Source organism: Trichomonas vaginalis, chromosome III (assembly GCF_026262505.1).
Source record: "Trichomonas vaginalis G3 chromosome III, whole genome shotgun sequence".
Taxonomy (NCBI): domain Eukaryota; phylum Parabasalia; order Trichomonadida; family Trichomonadidae; genus Trichomonas; species Trichomonas vaginalis.
Window position 1 is genome coordinate 5,810,426 of NC_067205.1, and position 15,528 is coordinate 5,825,953.

The window sequence follows — 15,528 nt, forward strand, 5'->3', positions numbered from 1 at the left end:
AATATTATATTATTATACATGGTTTAGCATTGCAAGAAATCTCTAATTGATGGATATATTTTCTTTTAAAAATTGAGAGGGTGTGGCTGGAGCCTTGAAAGATTTTGTCAAATTAATTAACAAATTAAAACTTAAACCATTGACACTGTATAACTTAGTTAATATTAAAACTATAATGCTAAAATACAAATATTTAATAAACAAACATAAACAATAAATAAATAATAATAAAATTACCAATCTTCCTTATCACAGTAAGGAATGAATGAAACAACACCATCGGTATTAGCTGCAACAATTGCACCTAATTGTGTAGAGTATTTAACGTAAACAGCGTTCTGGAAAATGTTTCCAATCTGAGTGAAATTCAAATAATAAATTTCAGCGACATTTATTGATCCTTTCTTGTTGATTGTGCAGATATAATCGAATCCACGAGGAGAAACCCAAAATGTCCATGTCAAAATCTTTGATCCCAATCTGTATTCTTTGATTGGAAGACCATTGATATTGAAGACACTCAACAAACTGATTGTTTCTGAGTTAACAATTCTTGTCATTTCGCAAACAATGAATCCCCAAGAAGGAGAAACTCCGATCATTTTCGGAGTTGTTTGTTGTCCGAGATTGATGACATTTATTGTTTGTCCAGTTGCCAGTGATGAAATAGTTAATGTGCCGTCATCACAGCCAATTATCTGGACTTTAAATGTCTCATTCAAACAACAACAAACAGCATTATTTCTGTAACTTTGAAGTGTGTAAACCGGACGGAATTTTGAATGGTTTACATACTTAAAAATGGAAGTTGTTGAATCATTTCCAGACACTAAAAACCAATTGCACAAACTGAAGAGTTTGATTGGTTTGTATTGAGGAATAGGAATCGTCATCAAATTCCCTGAAAAGTTCAATACAAAGACAGATCTACTCTGTTCACTTCCAACGAAAACTAAACCTTTTTCATTAGCACTAAACAACAACAAATCTTTCCTTTCAAAAAGCTTCAAATAGTTATTATTATGTAAATTAAATTTTTGACTTAAAATTAATTCTATTTTCGAACTAGTCTGTTTAACAGCGTAAACAGAAAAAGTTCCATCTATTTCAACAACTCCTAATTGTCCGTAATTTTCATCAAATGAACAAAACAAATATGGATTCAATGTGCAAATGTCAGAAAATGGCAAAAAATTCTGTTGAACATTTTTCTTTTGCGGGTGAGGTGAAGTGAACAATTGAGCGGGCATTTGGCCGATCATTGATAAGAAATCTTCTAAACCTTGTTCATTGTAAGGATCCGTTTCTCTTTGCCAAACATCTTCATAAAGTTTTGGTTCGTACAAGTTATTTGCCTTTTCTCCTTCTATTCCTCTTTGTTTGTATCCCCAAATCAAATCAATCCAGTTCTTTATGTTCTGCGAAACATAATTACTTTCCAAAGCTCTTCTGTTTTTATAAACAAAGTCAATAGGTTTCGATGACCATGGCGGGATCTCGATATCATCAACTTTTTTCCCGTTTCTCTCTCCGAGATTGAAATTGTTTGAATTCACAAGAAATTCTGGCATAAAGAAAAACTCAGGAATCAGTTCCCTGTTGTCATGCATTATATTCAAAACAACTTTCAAAGAATCATGGTAACTACAAACCAATCTTTCTGGAACATCGAAATGTCCACTTTGCAAATCAATGTGGATAGATGCAAATGGTTCTAAACGTAACAAATAAAGACAAATAATTAATCTGGAAACAGGACCACTTGAAAACAAATATCTTTGTTGGTCAGGTGGTTGTTCATGTGATAATGCAATTAATTTCTGCAAATTATCTTCGTTTTGTGCACCAATCGGTTTTGAAAAGTCTCTGAATGTTTCTGGTTTCGACAAATCCAAAACTTTCGATGTAGAATCGAAAATAACCCATGGAAAAATAGGATATTGTGCTAAATCATTAAAACTGCGACCACTTAATACATTTAACAGCATCAAATAGGCAAAATTGGATATCCTGCCATTAACCCAGTCTTCTGTAATGTTTAACTGGTTGAAATGCTGTGCAAATGGTAATTTCTGAACTTTACGTGGCAAATAATCATAAATTTTTGACAAAATTTTGAGAATTGGCCGTTCAAAATCCAAAAACAAAGGGCAATTCGAACAACTAAATATTTCTATTGCTGTCAATCTGTGGAATCTTGATCTTAAGTAAATATGATTCACATCATCATGGTTAATAGTTATAACTGAATCTTCTTTGACAATGTAAATTTTATTTTCATAAAATTTGAAAATTGCATTTTTGACACTTTTTGGTTTTACAATTTTACATGGCAGATTTAGGATTTCTTTTAGAGTTATACCAGATAAAATTGGTGTTTGTTGATTTCCAACCAAAAGTGAACAAGATTCAGTATCAACATCAGTCATCAAATTAATAGAAGATGATGAATTTCTTTTCTTTTTCGTTAAGATAATTGGTTCTGTTCTATCACATCGTCTACAAACAGCATCAGCGTGATTTGTGTAATGATGATTAGTTTTCAGTCTGAATGGACAATACGCAAAACAATCAATGTTGTCACGTTTGAAGTGAGGTGATTGTTTTACAGAATTTCTTGAAGGATCCCACGGACCTCCATCAGATCTCAACGCACTCCATAATCTCATCCATCTCTCGTGGTTTAATGATTTGTCTTCAAACAGTTTTTTGATGTAAAATGACTCGAAATTCTCCATTTCTTTGATAAATGGATGTTCATTACATGTTTTGATTACAAAAGTGGCATAATCTGACAAATCACTTATACTTTCATTCAACAAATTGGAATACTTGTCGAAAAGAGACTTAAACATCTCTTTTATCGATTCCAAATCATTTGATATCTTTTCTTGATAATTATCAAATTCATCTGGTTTTGGCAAACTGCCAATTCGTGGCAAACTGTCACTTTTATTGATTAATTTATCAGGTAAACTTCCTGTTTGGAATACTGGTGTAATAGTTCCAAAACTGTCACTTTTAGGTATCACTTCACTTTTGATTGCTTTATCATCATCGTCAGAAATATCCATATCTTCACTTTTTTCTTCGAAAAGTTGGAATTTTTCGTAATGAGAAATGATAGAAGACAAAAATGAATTATTATAAATCTGATTCAAAGATAGAGCTAAACTAAAATCCAGCCAATTGTTGTTTTTATCGAAAGTGAAACCAAATTTTGTTCTGTATTTTTGGATTTTTAGTTTTGAAATGTTTTCAAATAAAATTGACGCGCTCAAAACTAATTCTTCTTCTTTGATTTCTTCTTTCTCTTCTAGTGTAGGATGTGTAGAAGGATTCCATCTATATAACAAACAAAACAAAATATATTGGCAAATTTCATCTTTGTCACTTTTTTGTAAATTAATTTTTTTATCTTTAATTAATTCGCAAAAAGTCAAAAACAAAGAATTTCTCATTATTCTTCCTTTTTCTCCCAAAGAACCACATGTCATATCTATAGCTATTAACAATGATTTGAAATTAGAATAGATCTGTACTAAAAACAACAACATTGTCTTTCTTTTTTCATCTTCATTGATTGCGGAATAAATAATTGGCCAAATGAACCATGCAGGACCAAATTTGTAGTTTTCTAATGGTTTTGTGTTCTTTATTATCTCTTCTACTTGTTGTGTATATGTTTTAAATGAACCATACCAACTCAGAAAAGGTAAAAATGAATAAACATTCGCATTATATAATGTAGAAACTTCTTTGAATAATTCTGAAGTCAAAATTTCTGGATCAATACTGTTTATGATGACATTTACATAGGAACTCAAAATTGTTTGGGAAGAAATGGACTTTAGTTGTAATATTCCAATGATTCTGATCACTCCTCTTATGATTGTTTCGTCTTTGGTCGAAATCAAGTCAATTAAATTCAAAATGTGTTTGGAAGTAACAAAATTGTTCAAATTTGAGTTGATTTTTTGTACAATGAACTCAAAGATAAACAATAAATCTTGGACTTGTTTGACATCATTGATCTTATAAGAATTTGACAAAATAAGTGTCAAATCTATCCGTGTAAAGTCAAAATTTTGTAAAGTGTCAATTATTTGTGCAATTTGGTGTCTGCACGAATCAATGTCCAATTCAGGGTATCTCGGCTTCTTCGATTGATATGTACCAATAATATCTGATTCTTTCGGAAAATACCATAAGTAAACTCTCAAAATTTCTAAAAGATCAGAAAATGTAAAGTATTCAAAAATTTTCGGATAAACGACGACCAAAATTTGTGACCAATGTTTGAGGATTTGGAGTAAGTCTATTGATGGATACCAAATTTGCATGTTCGCTAAAATTTGAGAGAAAATTTGGTCTTTCAACTCTTGAATGGTGGAAAGTTGGAAGAAAGTGTAGAACTGAAGGTATAAATCGTAAGTCAACACTTTCTGGTCATAAAGAGTCAATAAATAAGATATGTAGCCTATTTTGTTGTCTTTGGCAAAATCTCGAAGTCCTTCTTCAGTACTTAAGGCTGCTTTTATGATTATAGACAAGCTATAGGTTGGAGCAAGGTCGTATAGCTGTCCGTCAGCGAAATTGAAGTTAAACAAAGCAAATAAAGGTATAATTAAGTCAAATTTCCACAATGAAATTAAAATATTCGCGAATGATGAGCCATACTCCGTAACAGTATTTACAGGCTTTGGTTTTGACTTGAAATACGCATAAGCCGTTGGATAACCGTCATAAAGTGGCCCATTAAATGAAAATATCTGACATTGTTGGGAAGAAAGCAGCGGAAACACTCCTCCCGATATAATTTCGAAGTTTGAGAATACGTCACAGGATTTTCTGAATCCTAAACTGAATTCTGTCAGTTTTAATGAATCTTGGTTAATTTCTCCAAGATTTATCTGAGAATTATTGAGTTTTATAGATACAACGTACTTGTTATTTGTTTTCGCCTTCTTTATTGTGATAATTACCAGATAATAAAGGTCATTTGTCAATTCAATTTCAGTTGAAACGGAATTTGACTGTGTTGGCCTTAGAATTGTCATCTGTAGTTGTTCGTTGGTCGTTGAGAACGCAATAGAAGTGTCTTCGAACTTCATTGTCATGAAAACTGTGAATGAATAAATATTTCTCAAAGAAATCCAACAAATTGCACTCAATCCTTCGTTTATTTCCTGATTCAGCTCGCAGGAATATATCTCGTGGTCATTAAATGCAGAAATCTCGTGTTTTCTGTACACATCTAGTAAAATTTGGTCCAAAATTTTTATAAACTTCGGATGATAAGTGGAAAGACACAAATTTGTGAGCGGACATAATAAGGACACAAACTGCTTCACAACGTTGGGATTCGATACAACCATTGCGATTTTTGAGATGACATTTAAAATTGCATCGACTTGTTCGTTGGAATACTTGTTGTTTGTGCGGGCATCGTATAGGAATGAGATAAGTAATGAATCTACTTCACCGTTATGAAGGTTTATTGTGTTTTTGATGCTGAAATTCATCAAATCTACTAAAAAAGAAAGAATTTTGGTCATTACTGGGCTTTGATCGACTATTTTAAGTACAACAGGAACAAGTTGAGGCATCATGATGATCAATTTGCTTGGATCAGGTACTTTTGAGTTTATTCCAACAATCATCTTCTCAAAAATGGACAAATAGTCATTGGAATAGTCTTTTTTGAAGACTCTTTCAAAGATTTTCGGTATATGAGAGAGGATTTCTTGTTCAATTGGACATTCCTCTCCGAAATCAAGCAAAAAACTTGCATACTGGCGAACAGTGCTAGGAGCTTCTGGATCTTCAGGTATAATTGATAGTATTGTGGTGATATGTTTGACAAATGGCCCCAAATAATTTGAGATATTCTTATGTACAATTAATAGATTGGAAAACAACTGCAAAATATGTTTAATAAGTCTCAGATATCTCTGTGAGAACTTGGATGATGAGAAATGACTACCAATACTCTGCATAATTGTTTCAATAACTAAATCTGTTTGAATATCATCACAAACGTAGTTCTGGATGACAATTGTGGTCTCAGGCCATAACTCTTCTTCATAGAAACCAAGTACAAAAGCAGGTAAAAACATTGATTCTCTTAAAATTGCGTTTCTCATATTAGATTTCTCAAGAATTGCCATGAAAAGGGAATACATTCTTTCTCTAGCAACTTCTATTTCATCTGGATGTGGATTTGTTAAGTTTTGTTGCCTTAAAAATAAATTTATATCTCTAATCATTCGAATAATGACTTGGGAGTTGACCATTATCTTTGCGAACCTAAATAGATTGTTTTCACATCTAATAAAAAGCTCTGCGAGCAACAGAGGACAATATTGGAAAAATGATAAAGCTTTTGCAAAGGATTCTGAATCATCTGTGATGATCTTTTGGAAGGCTTCGTCTCGTAGTGTATTAATCATCTCGAAATCATCACAATTATAGAAGGTAATGCCATGATCAAACAATGGAGAGTTAATTATCATTTCTGTGCATTGTAACACGGGTAACTGTTCGTGATATTTGTTGAACAAGTGAAGAAATACAGCATAATAAACAATTGACTGTGAATTTTCGCTGAAAAATGAAATAATAAATTCTTGAACGCAAAATTGGTTGTTTTCTAGTAGATTATCAATCATATCGACATAATAAGCTTCATCTTTAGGTATTAGTTGGTTTATGTCCTTAATTTTTTTGAAAATATATTTTCTTTTCGGATTGAAACCATTTTGAAACGTTTTGACTTCGCTGAATGTATATCTTGCCTCATACAGCTCTTGTGATGGTAGAACAAGTACTTGTTTCTCTTCCGGCCACTTAAAATTATCAATTTTCGAAATTTCTTTGGCAAATTTTCCTGCGAGAGTAGGAATGAATTTTATTTGTGCCTCTTGTGATGAAACCGTCAAAAGTTGTGAATAAATTTTTAATGCGATTGGCTCTAAATTTAAGACACGAAATGAGATGTAGGAGATAATTTCGTCAGCGTGAATCCTATCGAATATGTTTGGATGCATTTCCAATGTAATTGCAGTAACTTCCATCAAATTTGAAAAAAAAATGTGATTTGTTTCATCTTGGATGTTTCTAGCAAGTATTTTCTTGAATGTTATGTCTATGAGATCTAATGTTTTACTTGGATATGGCGCTAAACTCATGAAAAAGAACTTTAATACGGATATATACTGTAAATCAATTTCTTTTGCGCGTTGGATGACGAGCTTGTATAGATAATAGAAGCATGATACTGCTAGTGATGGATATAACAACGCAGTGTCTGAAAGAAAAGTGTTTAAGAATTGATACGCGAAACTGAAGTCAGATGACTCATAAGAATATGAAATCCAGCCCATAAAGGAGAAATAAAGTGAAAGAGCATAGCATTTTCCGTGAGATGTAGGCTCATCTAATGCATATTGATTTATTTGATGAATAAAGGGGTAAATGAACTTGATTTGTTTGATACATGCAGATATGTTATCGTTTTCTTGTAGATTTTTCTCAAAATTATCAATTTCTTCGTCAGAATAGTTTGGAAATTTAATTTGAGTTAAAATTTCATAGAGCGGATCCCCTTTAGCTACATCGCATACTCCGACTGTTTTACACAGGCGCAAAATCGATGAAAATGGTTCTTCCAATAACGTAAAAGAATCATTCATCAAATTTTTCAAATTTCAGAGTGAGAGAAACAATTAAGGTCGATAAATCTGATTTTAGAACGATTAAATAGGATACAATGATCTCGACTGCAATCACAGTTTTAATTTAGATTCCAATCAAATTTAAATTCAACAATAAATAATTTTACGCTTCATGTATAAATTCAATAATTATGTGCATATGAAATATATTTATCTATTAGTGTATTTGATTTCTCCCATATGAAATTAGCAAGTTCACGGTAATAAATATGAAATGCAGAGGATTTCTAAAATGATCTAAGATTCTGCAAAAAATGAGTAAATCATGGTGTGTATGCTTTCAATCCAATAATGTCGAACTGCTAGAAATTGATTTTATGAGAAATAAAATATAAAAAAATACCGAAAGTATTTTTTCTAATTAAAGATAAAGAATAATGTTTATGTACTTCTATAAATAATAAATAATAATATAATTTATCTGTATTGAGGATCAAAGACCCAATCAGCAAGAATCGGATTATCAACATAAGGATTACGATTTCCTTGAGTAATATTAACCATTTCGTTTCTGTATTTGTCACGTTCTGTTGGAGGAAATTCTCTATTCCATTTCAAGTATAAAGATACATTATTGACTGATGATATATTAATTTCTGGATAAACTGTTTGGAAATATAATACAGCACGAGCTACAGTTCCACGGTCTTTGGCAATTGGCATCCATAAAAATGGTTTAGTACTTGATAGGCATGAATACTGTTCTGGATTCTCAGGTAATTTAGTTGTGCATGCGTTATCTCTGCACCAGATGCTTGCAGTCTTTGGATCAAATTCTCCAAACATGTAAGATTTTCTGTTTTCATTTTCTTGATGGCCAGCAGAGAAAAGATGATGAAGATCTGATACAAACGGTGTCTTTTTTGAAAAAAGACTTTGAGGAACTACGTGTTCAGCATTTGCTGGTAAAAGTTCATTTGTTGCATGAGGAATATCTTTGATAATATGACATGGTGATGGATATGTTGTATCAGCGTATAAACGATAGATTTGATCTTTGTAGCAGTCAACATCATTATATAAATTTTTTCTTGCTGATGAATAATCTGTTGTTCTATGATCTCTATACTTCTTTTGTAGTTCTTTTCTGAGTTCTTCACCTCGAAGACTCATTGAAATTAAAAACATTTGAATCATTTTTTTAGCAAAAAAAATCTTTATATTGTCACTTTTTCCAAAAAATCTTTTACAGTTTCGTTCACACCCGTATAAAAAAATCAAAACAATTGTTTGCTATCTAATATGCAGTTTTGTGAGATTAAATGTTTTTTGAGAGTAAAGATGTGACATTTTTAATGGCAAATCCCGACGATGATTTGAATTTTATACATGTTGAATATCTCAATGTTGATAGTATAGCTGATGTTCCCGTTCCCGAGTGCCTTGTTCCAATATATGAAGTTGAAAATGCGATTTGGAATGCAACAAGTCTTGATGAAGTAGATACTATTTATATGATTATAGAAAACAATAAAGTTCCACACGATTATGTTGCACGGCTTATTGACTTTGTTTCAAAGAGACGACTCAAAAACATGAAAATTTATGTCAATTTATTTTCAAAGATTTTCGAAGAAAAATTTTCATCGCTCAAAATTAATCCAGATCTTGGAATGGTCCTCAGTGATATTGGTATTAAAACATCCTATTATGGGTCATCCAAACACCCTGATGAGATCTACAACATTTTCCCTGAAAATACTGTTTTTCGTGCAGTTGCATTTGATGATATCCAATTTTTGTTGTCTTGTCAAAGCGACACTGAATTTAATATCAATGATTCGGCTAAAATTCATTCAATGGATGATGAAACCTTAACATTACTTGATATCAGCTGCAAATTTGGAAGCAATGAATGTTTTAAGTTTTTAATAATGAATGGTGCATCTCAATCTCCTTTCACTTCATCATATGCAGTTGAAGGAGGAAGTTTGGAAATCATTCGTATTCTAGCTCAAAATGGGACATCCTTCAACACGTTGTCTAGTATCTGCTGTGAATATCATCATAATCAAATATTTGATTGGTTGCTTCATAACTATCAATGTCCGATGTTTACTGCTAGCGAATCTTTATTATGGTTTAATATGAAAGCATTTCTATTCTTATATGAAAATGGTGTTAACTTGAATACAAAGCAAATAATAAACTATAATTATGAGCAAGTACCTCTAACAGTTGCTACAATGCAATGTAATACATTAATGACAGAATTCTTAATTTCTCATGGAGCTGATGTAAATGTAGTTGTTGTTCGTTCTTGTAATCATAGAATTCAATATTGTTCTCATAATGTTCATTTCAAATTCATCAAAGAATTCTTTTTCGGTATTATTCAGTTCAATTTTGTCATTTATAATGTTCAATTTGTTTATTCAAAAAATTCAATATTTTTGTTTATTATATTCATTATTTTTCTTCATTTTACTCCCCTTACGCTTGCGATTGAGAGAAGGTATTTGGATCTATCCAAGCTACTTATTGAAAATGGTGCAGAATTCGACACTGTTTTCCATTATATTCAAAATTAATTTTAATGAAATTCTTTATAATGATTCATACAATTCAATATATATTTTAATAGAATTGTGTTTCTTGTCATTTAATTCTTTTGACTTCAATGACATTCTTTTTATCAATTATTTAATTCAATTTTAAAATAATGACATTCATTATGTAAACTCATTGTGTTTACTTTTAATTCATATAGTTAAATATAATTTTATGTAGTTCTATGCTCAATTTATGAAATTCATTATAAATTTATGAAATTCAATAAAAAATCAAAGAATTCATTATTAAAATCTCATACTGTTCAATGTGTTATTATGAAATTCAATATAATTACTAATGATGTTCATTTTTGTGTTCAATTTACTCCTCTAATTCTTGCAGCTAAGAAAAACTCAATTAAATTATGTGAGTTACTTATTGAAAAAGGAGCAAACGTGAACTACATTTCCAAATACATTAATTATTGAATTCATAGTGCAATTCTTTTTCAAAATCATTATATTCTTTATTTCATTTGTGATATTCAATATTTTTCTCATGTAATTCATTATAAACTCAATTAGTTATTCATATTTCTCATTTCATTCATTTTTAATTTTAATGATGAAATTCTTATTCAAAACATACTGTCCATTATTTTCTTCTAGATACAACATACTTTTCCCAAAATCCTCAGGAATTAAGGGATTTTTGAATTTTAAGAATTTTTTCGAATTTTTTCGAAAAAAAATATTTTCAGAACAGCCTTAACGGCTAAGATTTAGGAACAATGTTAAGTATCAAAAAGAAAGGAGGTCTGATATAGACAACATATATCGTTGAAGGTTGAAAAAATCTCTAATATTTGAGCCCAAAATTTCAAATTTTAATTTTTTGAAAAAAGAGGCCACCCGTATGTACGTTTATTTGAGAGGAGGAGGATTATATTTTTGAAAGGGTGAAACATTATGAATATGTTAATTATATAATAATATGTATTATTATAAAAAAGAAAAAATAAAGAACGTTAAAATTTTTCTTTCTTGATTTTTTACAAAATCTACTTAGAATTATGCAAAATATGACTAAATAATTATAAATTTCAAGTTAAATTTTAATTTTGATAAATAATTTAAATTTCAAAATATCAAGTTCAGTTCGACTATGTATGTAGTAATTCCTCAATAAAGTGCCAAAACCCTATTAAAATATATGAACATTTTCAACATTTTAATGTTTTTATTTAAAAATTTGATGGAATATGAGCTTCAAACAATTATTATGTAAATAAAAATAATTAAATATATGTATTTATTCGTATTACAACCGTAGTAAGTCGATTCTTCCTTTCTTCTACTGAGTTTTGAATTTGATTGCGAATTGTAAAGAGATTCAAAGGGAAAATACTAGCGGATAAAAACTACCTCCATGAAAGGGTCATAATGGACTCAAGTTGTATTTTTTGATATTTTTTGCTTTTCGAGCCTAAATAGGTAGCCAAGATAATGCCTAAAAATAAGGTTCTAAATTCTGAAGTTTACATGATCCTCTCATGTGCACCCTTAAAAAGTTTGGAGTAAAAATTCTTATTTAAATTTATACTAAAGTTATTTGTTCAGTACCGGATTGTGATTCTTTCTTTTGACCTCTGAAGACAAAGAACCAAACAGCAAAGCAGACAGCACCAATAACAACCAAAACAGCCAATACGATACCGAAAATAGCTCCTCCTGAAAGTCCGCGTTTGCCGTTATATTCTTCATTTAACTTTTCATTTTGATTACTTATTTGGCTGCCAGCTTCGCCAATAGTATCGTATTTAAGTGTGCCTGTTGATGCTTCTAATGCAAGGCTGTAAAGTGAATCGATTGATTCAGTGAAGTTAACGAGGGTAGCGTAATAGAGTACAGTTGCAGTGTTTGAATATGGGATTTTTGTAACTTCTTTGACGCTGTTTGCTAAATTAGTATAGTCTTCTCCAAAAATGTCAGCGATATCATTTCCATTGAAATGAAGGGCATTTGAGTCGAACTCATTGAGAGCCTTGACAATGTTGCTGACAAATTGCTTGCCTTCAGCTGATGTTGTGACAACAGCATTGAGCATCTGACTGATTGTTGCGCTATCTAAGGCAACCCAGGCATCTAATGTTGGAACAACTTTAACGCCAAATGCAACTAAATCATTGAAGTGAGCTGCCTTTTCATCAAATGTTTCGTTGGCTTCATAATCTATTGTGTTAGCACATGATAGCAATGAGGAAATGAAGTCTCCAGCTGGGAAAAGTTTAACAATATCAATGACCTTTGTATTTGCTGTGATAACACCCTTGATTTCTTTCAATTTGTTTACAACTGTTGTTGAATATGTACTGAAGCTCTGATATTTGTTGATCAAGTGAATAAAAGCATCAATTGTGGCTTTGATTGTATCTGGATCATATGGCTCAAATTCAACAGCCTGAACAAGATCATTAAGAGTAACATTAGGATCGAGCATTGAAACATGAGATGAATATGCATAAAGATAGTTAATAACTTTTGTTTTAATATCTTCTGTAATGTCAAGTTTTTCTTTGAGCGTGGCGCGAATATTCTCAACTGTTTCCTTAATATTGGCTTCTGTAACTTCTTCTTCTAAGATCGTTGTGAGAATTGCATAAACAATTGGAACATCTCCTTTTGCAATAACATATGGGAAAGAGTTTTGGCCAATGTAATGAGCCCAACTATAATCATTGATTAAGTTGGAAGATAATGGAACTCTTGAGTCAAAGTATGGAAGTACGGTTTTTGCGAACTCGACAGCGTTTGGTGGCATCTTGATTTCCTTTGTTTGCAATGATGCTCTTAAGAGTTCAACTACAACACTCCATTCCTTGACTTTATTAACAACATCAACTGGAACAGATGTATCAGCAATAATGCCATCATATAAATCAACAAAGTCGCTGACGAATGATTTGACATCCTTAGAAGACTTTGGAATCATCTTGACTATTGGTGAAAGGAAAAGATAAATTGTCTTTCCGATAATGGTTCTAACACCTAATGTTGTAGCTACTCCTGTTGTAATAAGGGCATCAAGCTCTTTAACGAATTCATCAAGTGTTACGTGGTCATCTGCAATTAATGTAGGAATCTGTTTTAGTGCTGTCATGAAGTCGTCAACTGGAATGAAAAGATGTGGTGGAATATCACCAATTGTGTAATCTTTATCGTTCATAGCTTTATCGATAGCCTCGAAAATGTAGTAAGCGTATCCAGATGGGAGATCAAAAGCATCGAGTGCATCTTCAACTGTATACTTCTTGTTATTGTCTTTAATGGCTTGTAAGAGGGACTTTACTTTCTTATCACTATATCCAAACAGTTTAATGAGCTTGGATACATGAGTCCAATAAGTGAAGATGGTATCAATTGTTTCTGAGGAGATAACGTCATCATTAATCAATTCTGTTAAAGCAGTCTTGTTTGTGAGGAATTTTGGCATTTCGGATTTTTGATATCCGGCTTGAATAGCATCATAGCTAGCGCCGATTATCGGGGACATTTCATTGATCAAATCAGATATTTTTGTTTTTGAATCTGCAGCAAGGCTAACAAGTTTCTTGACTGATGGATATGGATCAAGCGGAGAAAGGTCTATGCCTTTCTTTGTAAGCAATGTTTTAAGGGTGAAATTATCGAGGTTGAGTTTCAGCCTTAAGAGAAGGATTGATGCAAACATAAATATGATTACAACCGAAATGTCAGATTCTTGAAATAAATAGAAATCAATTGAGTATAACTGTTCACTAAAAATGAGAGTAACCGATTTTCATGTATTTTAAAATTGCAAATAGCTAAAAGAGTGTTGAAACAATAATCTGTAATAAACAGAAATTCATCAAAAGTGACACCTCAGAAAAGCTAAAATATTGAATTTTTGGAACTTTTGATAGAGCACGTTTTTAAATATTAATTAAAGTAAATGTATATTTTGTAAAGATTCTTTTTAATAAAAAAAAATAAAATTTTGAAGAAGAACACAAAATCTTCTGAAAAATAATATCACATAAACTCATATTATTTTCTAATATATAACTATTTTATATAAAAATCAAATTCAATGATCTTAAAAGCGAAGGATAAACCTCAAAATTTACGAATATAATGAGTGGGAATATAATGCTTATCTATCATAAAACCATATGAAATATCAATTTTTGCTTTACGCCTAATTTTTGACGACAATTAGCAAAAAATGTTAAATGTTAACACTCAGTCCATTTGAATATGAAAAATAAAATTGACTTTGATTAAATGTTTTTATTTATCATGCAATTCTTCTTGCGACCAAAGATTTGAATAAAAGTTCAAAAAATAAGATAGCTTAAAAAATAATATACGGTAGTGTTTACTAATAGATGAATAGTATATAAATTCTATTAAAATGGATTTGATCCAAAAAAATATAAAACCAAAAATAATTGTTATAATTTAAATGAAGAAGTAATTTAAAACGATTTTATTTATGATCAAATTTTATATATTTTTTTTGATCAAATCCATTTTAATAGAATTTATATACTATTCATCTATTAGTAAACACTACCGTATATTATTTTTTAAGCTATCTTATTTTTTGAACTTTTATTCAAATCTTTGGTCGCAAGAAGAATTGCATGATAAATAAAAACATTTAATCAAAGTCAATTTTATTTTTCATATTCAAATGGACTGAGTGTTAACATTTAACATTTTTTGCTAATTGTCGTCAAAAATTAGGCGTAAAGCAAAAATTGATATTTCATATGGTTTTATGATAGATAAGCATTATATTCCCACTCATTATATTCGTAAATTTTGAGGTTTATCCTTCGCTTTTAAGATCATTGAATTTGATTTTTATATAAAATAGTTATATATTAGAAAATAATATGAGTTTATGTGATATTATTTTTCAGAAGATTTTGTGTTCTTCTTCAAAATTTTATTTTTTTATTAAAAAGAATCTTTACAAAATATACATTTACTTTAATTAATATTTAAAAACGTGCTCTATCAAAAGTTCCAAAAATTCAATATTTTAGCTTTTCTGAGGTGTCACTTTTGATGAATTTCTGTTTACAACAATATATTTTCTATTTTCGAAAAAAATGTCATTTCACATGAAATCAATTGTCCTCTTTCTTTATTTTTTCAAAATGAAAAATAATGTGTACGTCAATAACTACAACTTTATCGAATTCCTATTAATGAAAACATCCATTGAGGAATAATTTATTGATCATTTTCCGAAATAAGTCATATATCGG

The 15,528-nt window shown here is 30.5% G+C and overlaps 4 protein-coding genes across 4 annotated transcripts, besides 4 other annotated features; 1 reads left to right on the forward strand and 3 right to left on the reverse strand.

Moving 5' to 3' along the window:
- Nucleotides 1-94: part of a mobile genetic element that runs on past the window's edge.
- A 71-nt stretch (nucleotides 95-165) lies between these two features.
- On the reverse strand, nucleotides 166-7,848 carry TVAGG3_0648810 (beige/BEACH-related family; the record flags this gene model as incomplete). The annotated part of the gene is made up of 1 exon (XM_001328627.2): nucleotides 234-7,694. The coding sequence occupies one exon, from the start codon at nucleotides 7,692-7,694 to the stop codon at nucleotides 234-236; it is 7,461 nt and encodes a 2,486-aa protein (XP_001328662.1).
- Nucleotides 7,849-8,097: 249 nt separating this feature from the next.
- TVAGG3_0648820 (endonuclease I family) lies at nucleotides 8,098-8,891 on the reverse strand (the record flags this gene model as incomplete). The annotated part of the gene is made up of 1 exon (XM_001328626.1): nucleotides 8,154-8,849. One exon carries the CDS (start codon nucleotides 8,847-8,849, stop codon nucleotides 8,154-8,156), a length of 696 nt encoding a protein of 231 aa, XP_001328661.1.
- A 140-nt stretch (nucleotides 8,892-9,031) lies between these two features.
- On the forward strand, nucleotides 9,032-10,267 carry TVAGG3_0648830 (protein ubiquitination; the record flags this gene model as incomplete). Its single annotated transcript, XM_001328625.1, has 1 exon — nucleotides 9,032-10,267. The coding sequence occupies one exon, from the start codon at nucleotides 9,032-9,034 to the stop codon at nucleotides 10,265-10,267; it is 1,236 nt and encodes a 411-aa protein (XP_001328660.1).
- A 641-nt stretch (nucleotides 10,268-10,908) lies between these two features.
- Nucleotides 10,909-11,791: a mobile genetic element.
- Nucleotides 11,792-11,825: 34 nt separating this feature from the next.
- On the reverse strand, nucleotides 11,826-13,958 carry TVAGG3_0648850 (uncharacterized protein; the record flags this gene model as incomplete). Its single annotated transcript, XM_001328624.2, has 1 exon — nucleotides 11,826-13,958. The coding sequence occupies one exon, from the start codon at nucleotides 13,956-13,958 to the stop codon at nucleotides 11,826-11,828; it is 2,133 nt and encodes a 710-aa protein (XP_001328659.1).
- A 145-nt stretch (nucleotides 13,959-14,103) lies between these two features.
- Nucleotides 14,104-14,136: a mobile genetic element.
- A 1,171-nt stretch (nucleotides 14,137-15,307) lies between these two features.
- Nucleotides 15,308-15,345: a mobile genetic element.
- The last annotated feature ends 183 nt before the right edge of the window (nucleotides 15,346-15,528 follow it).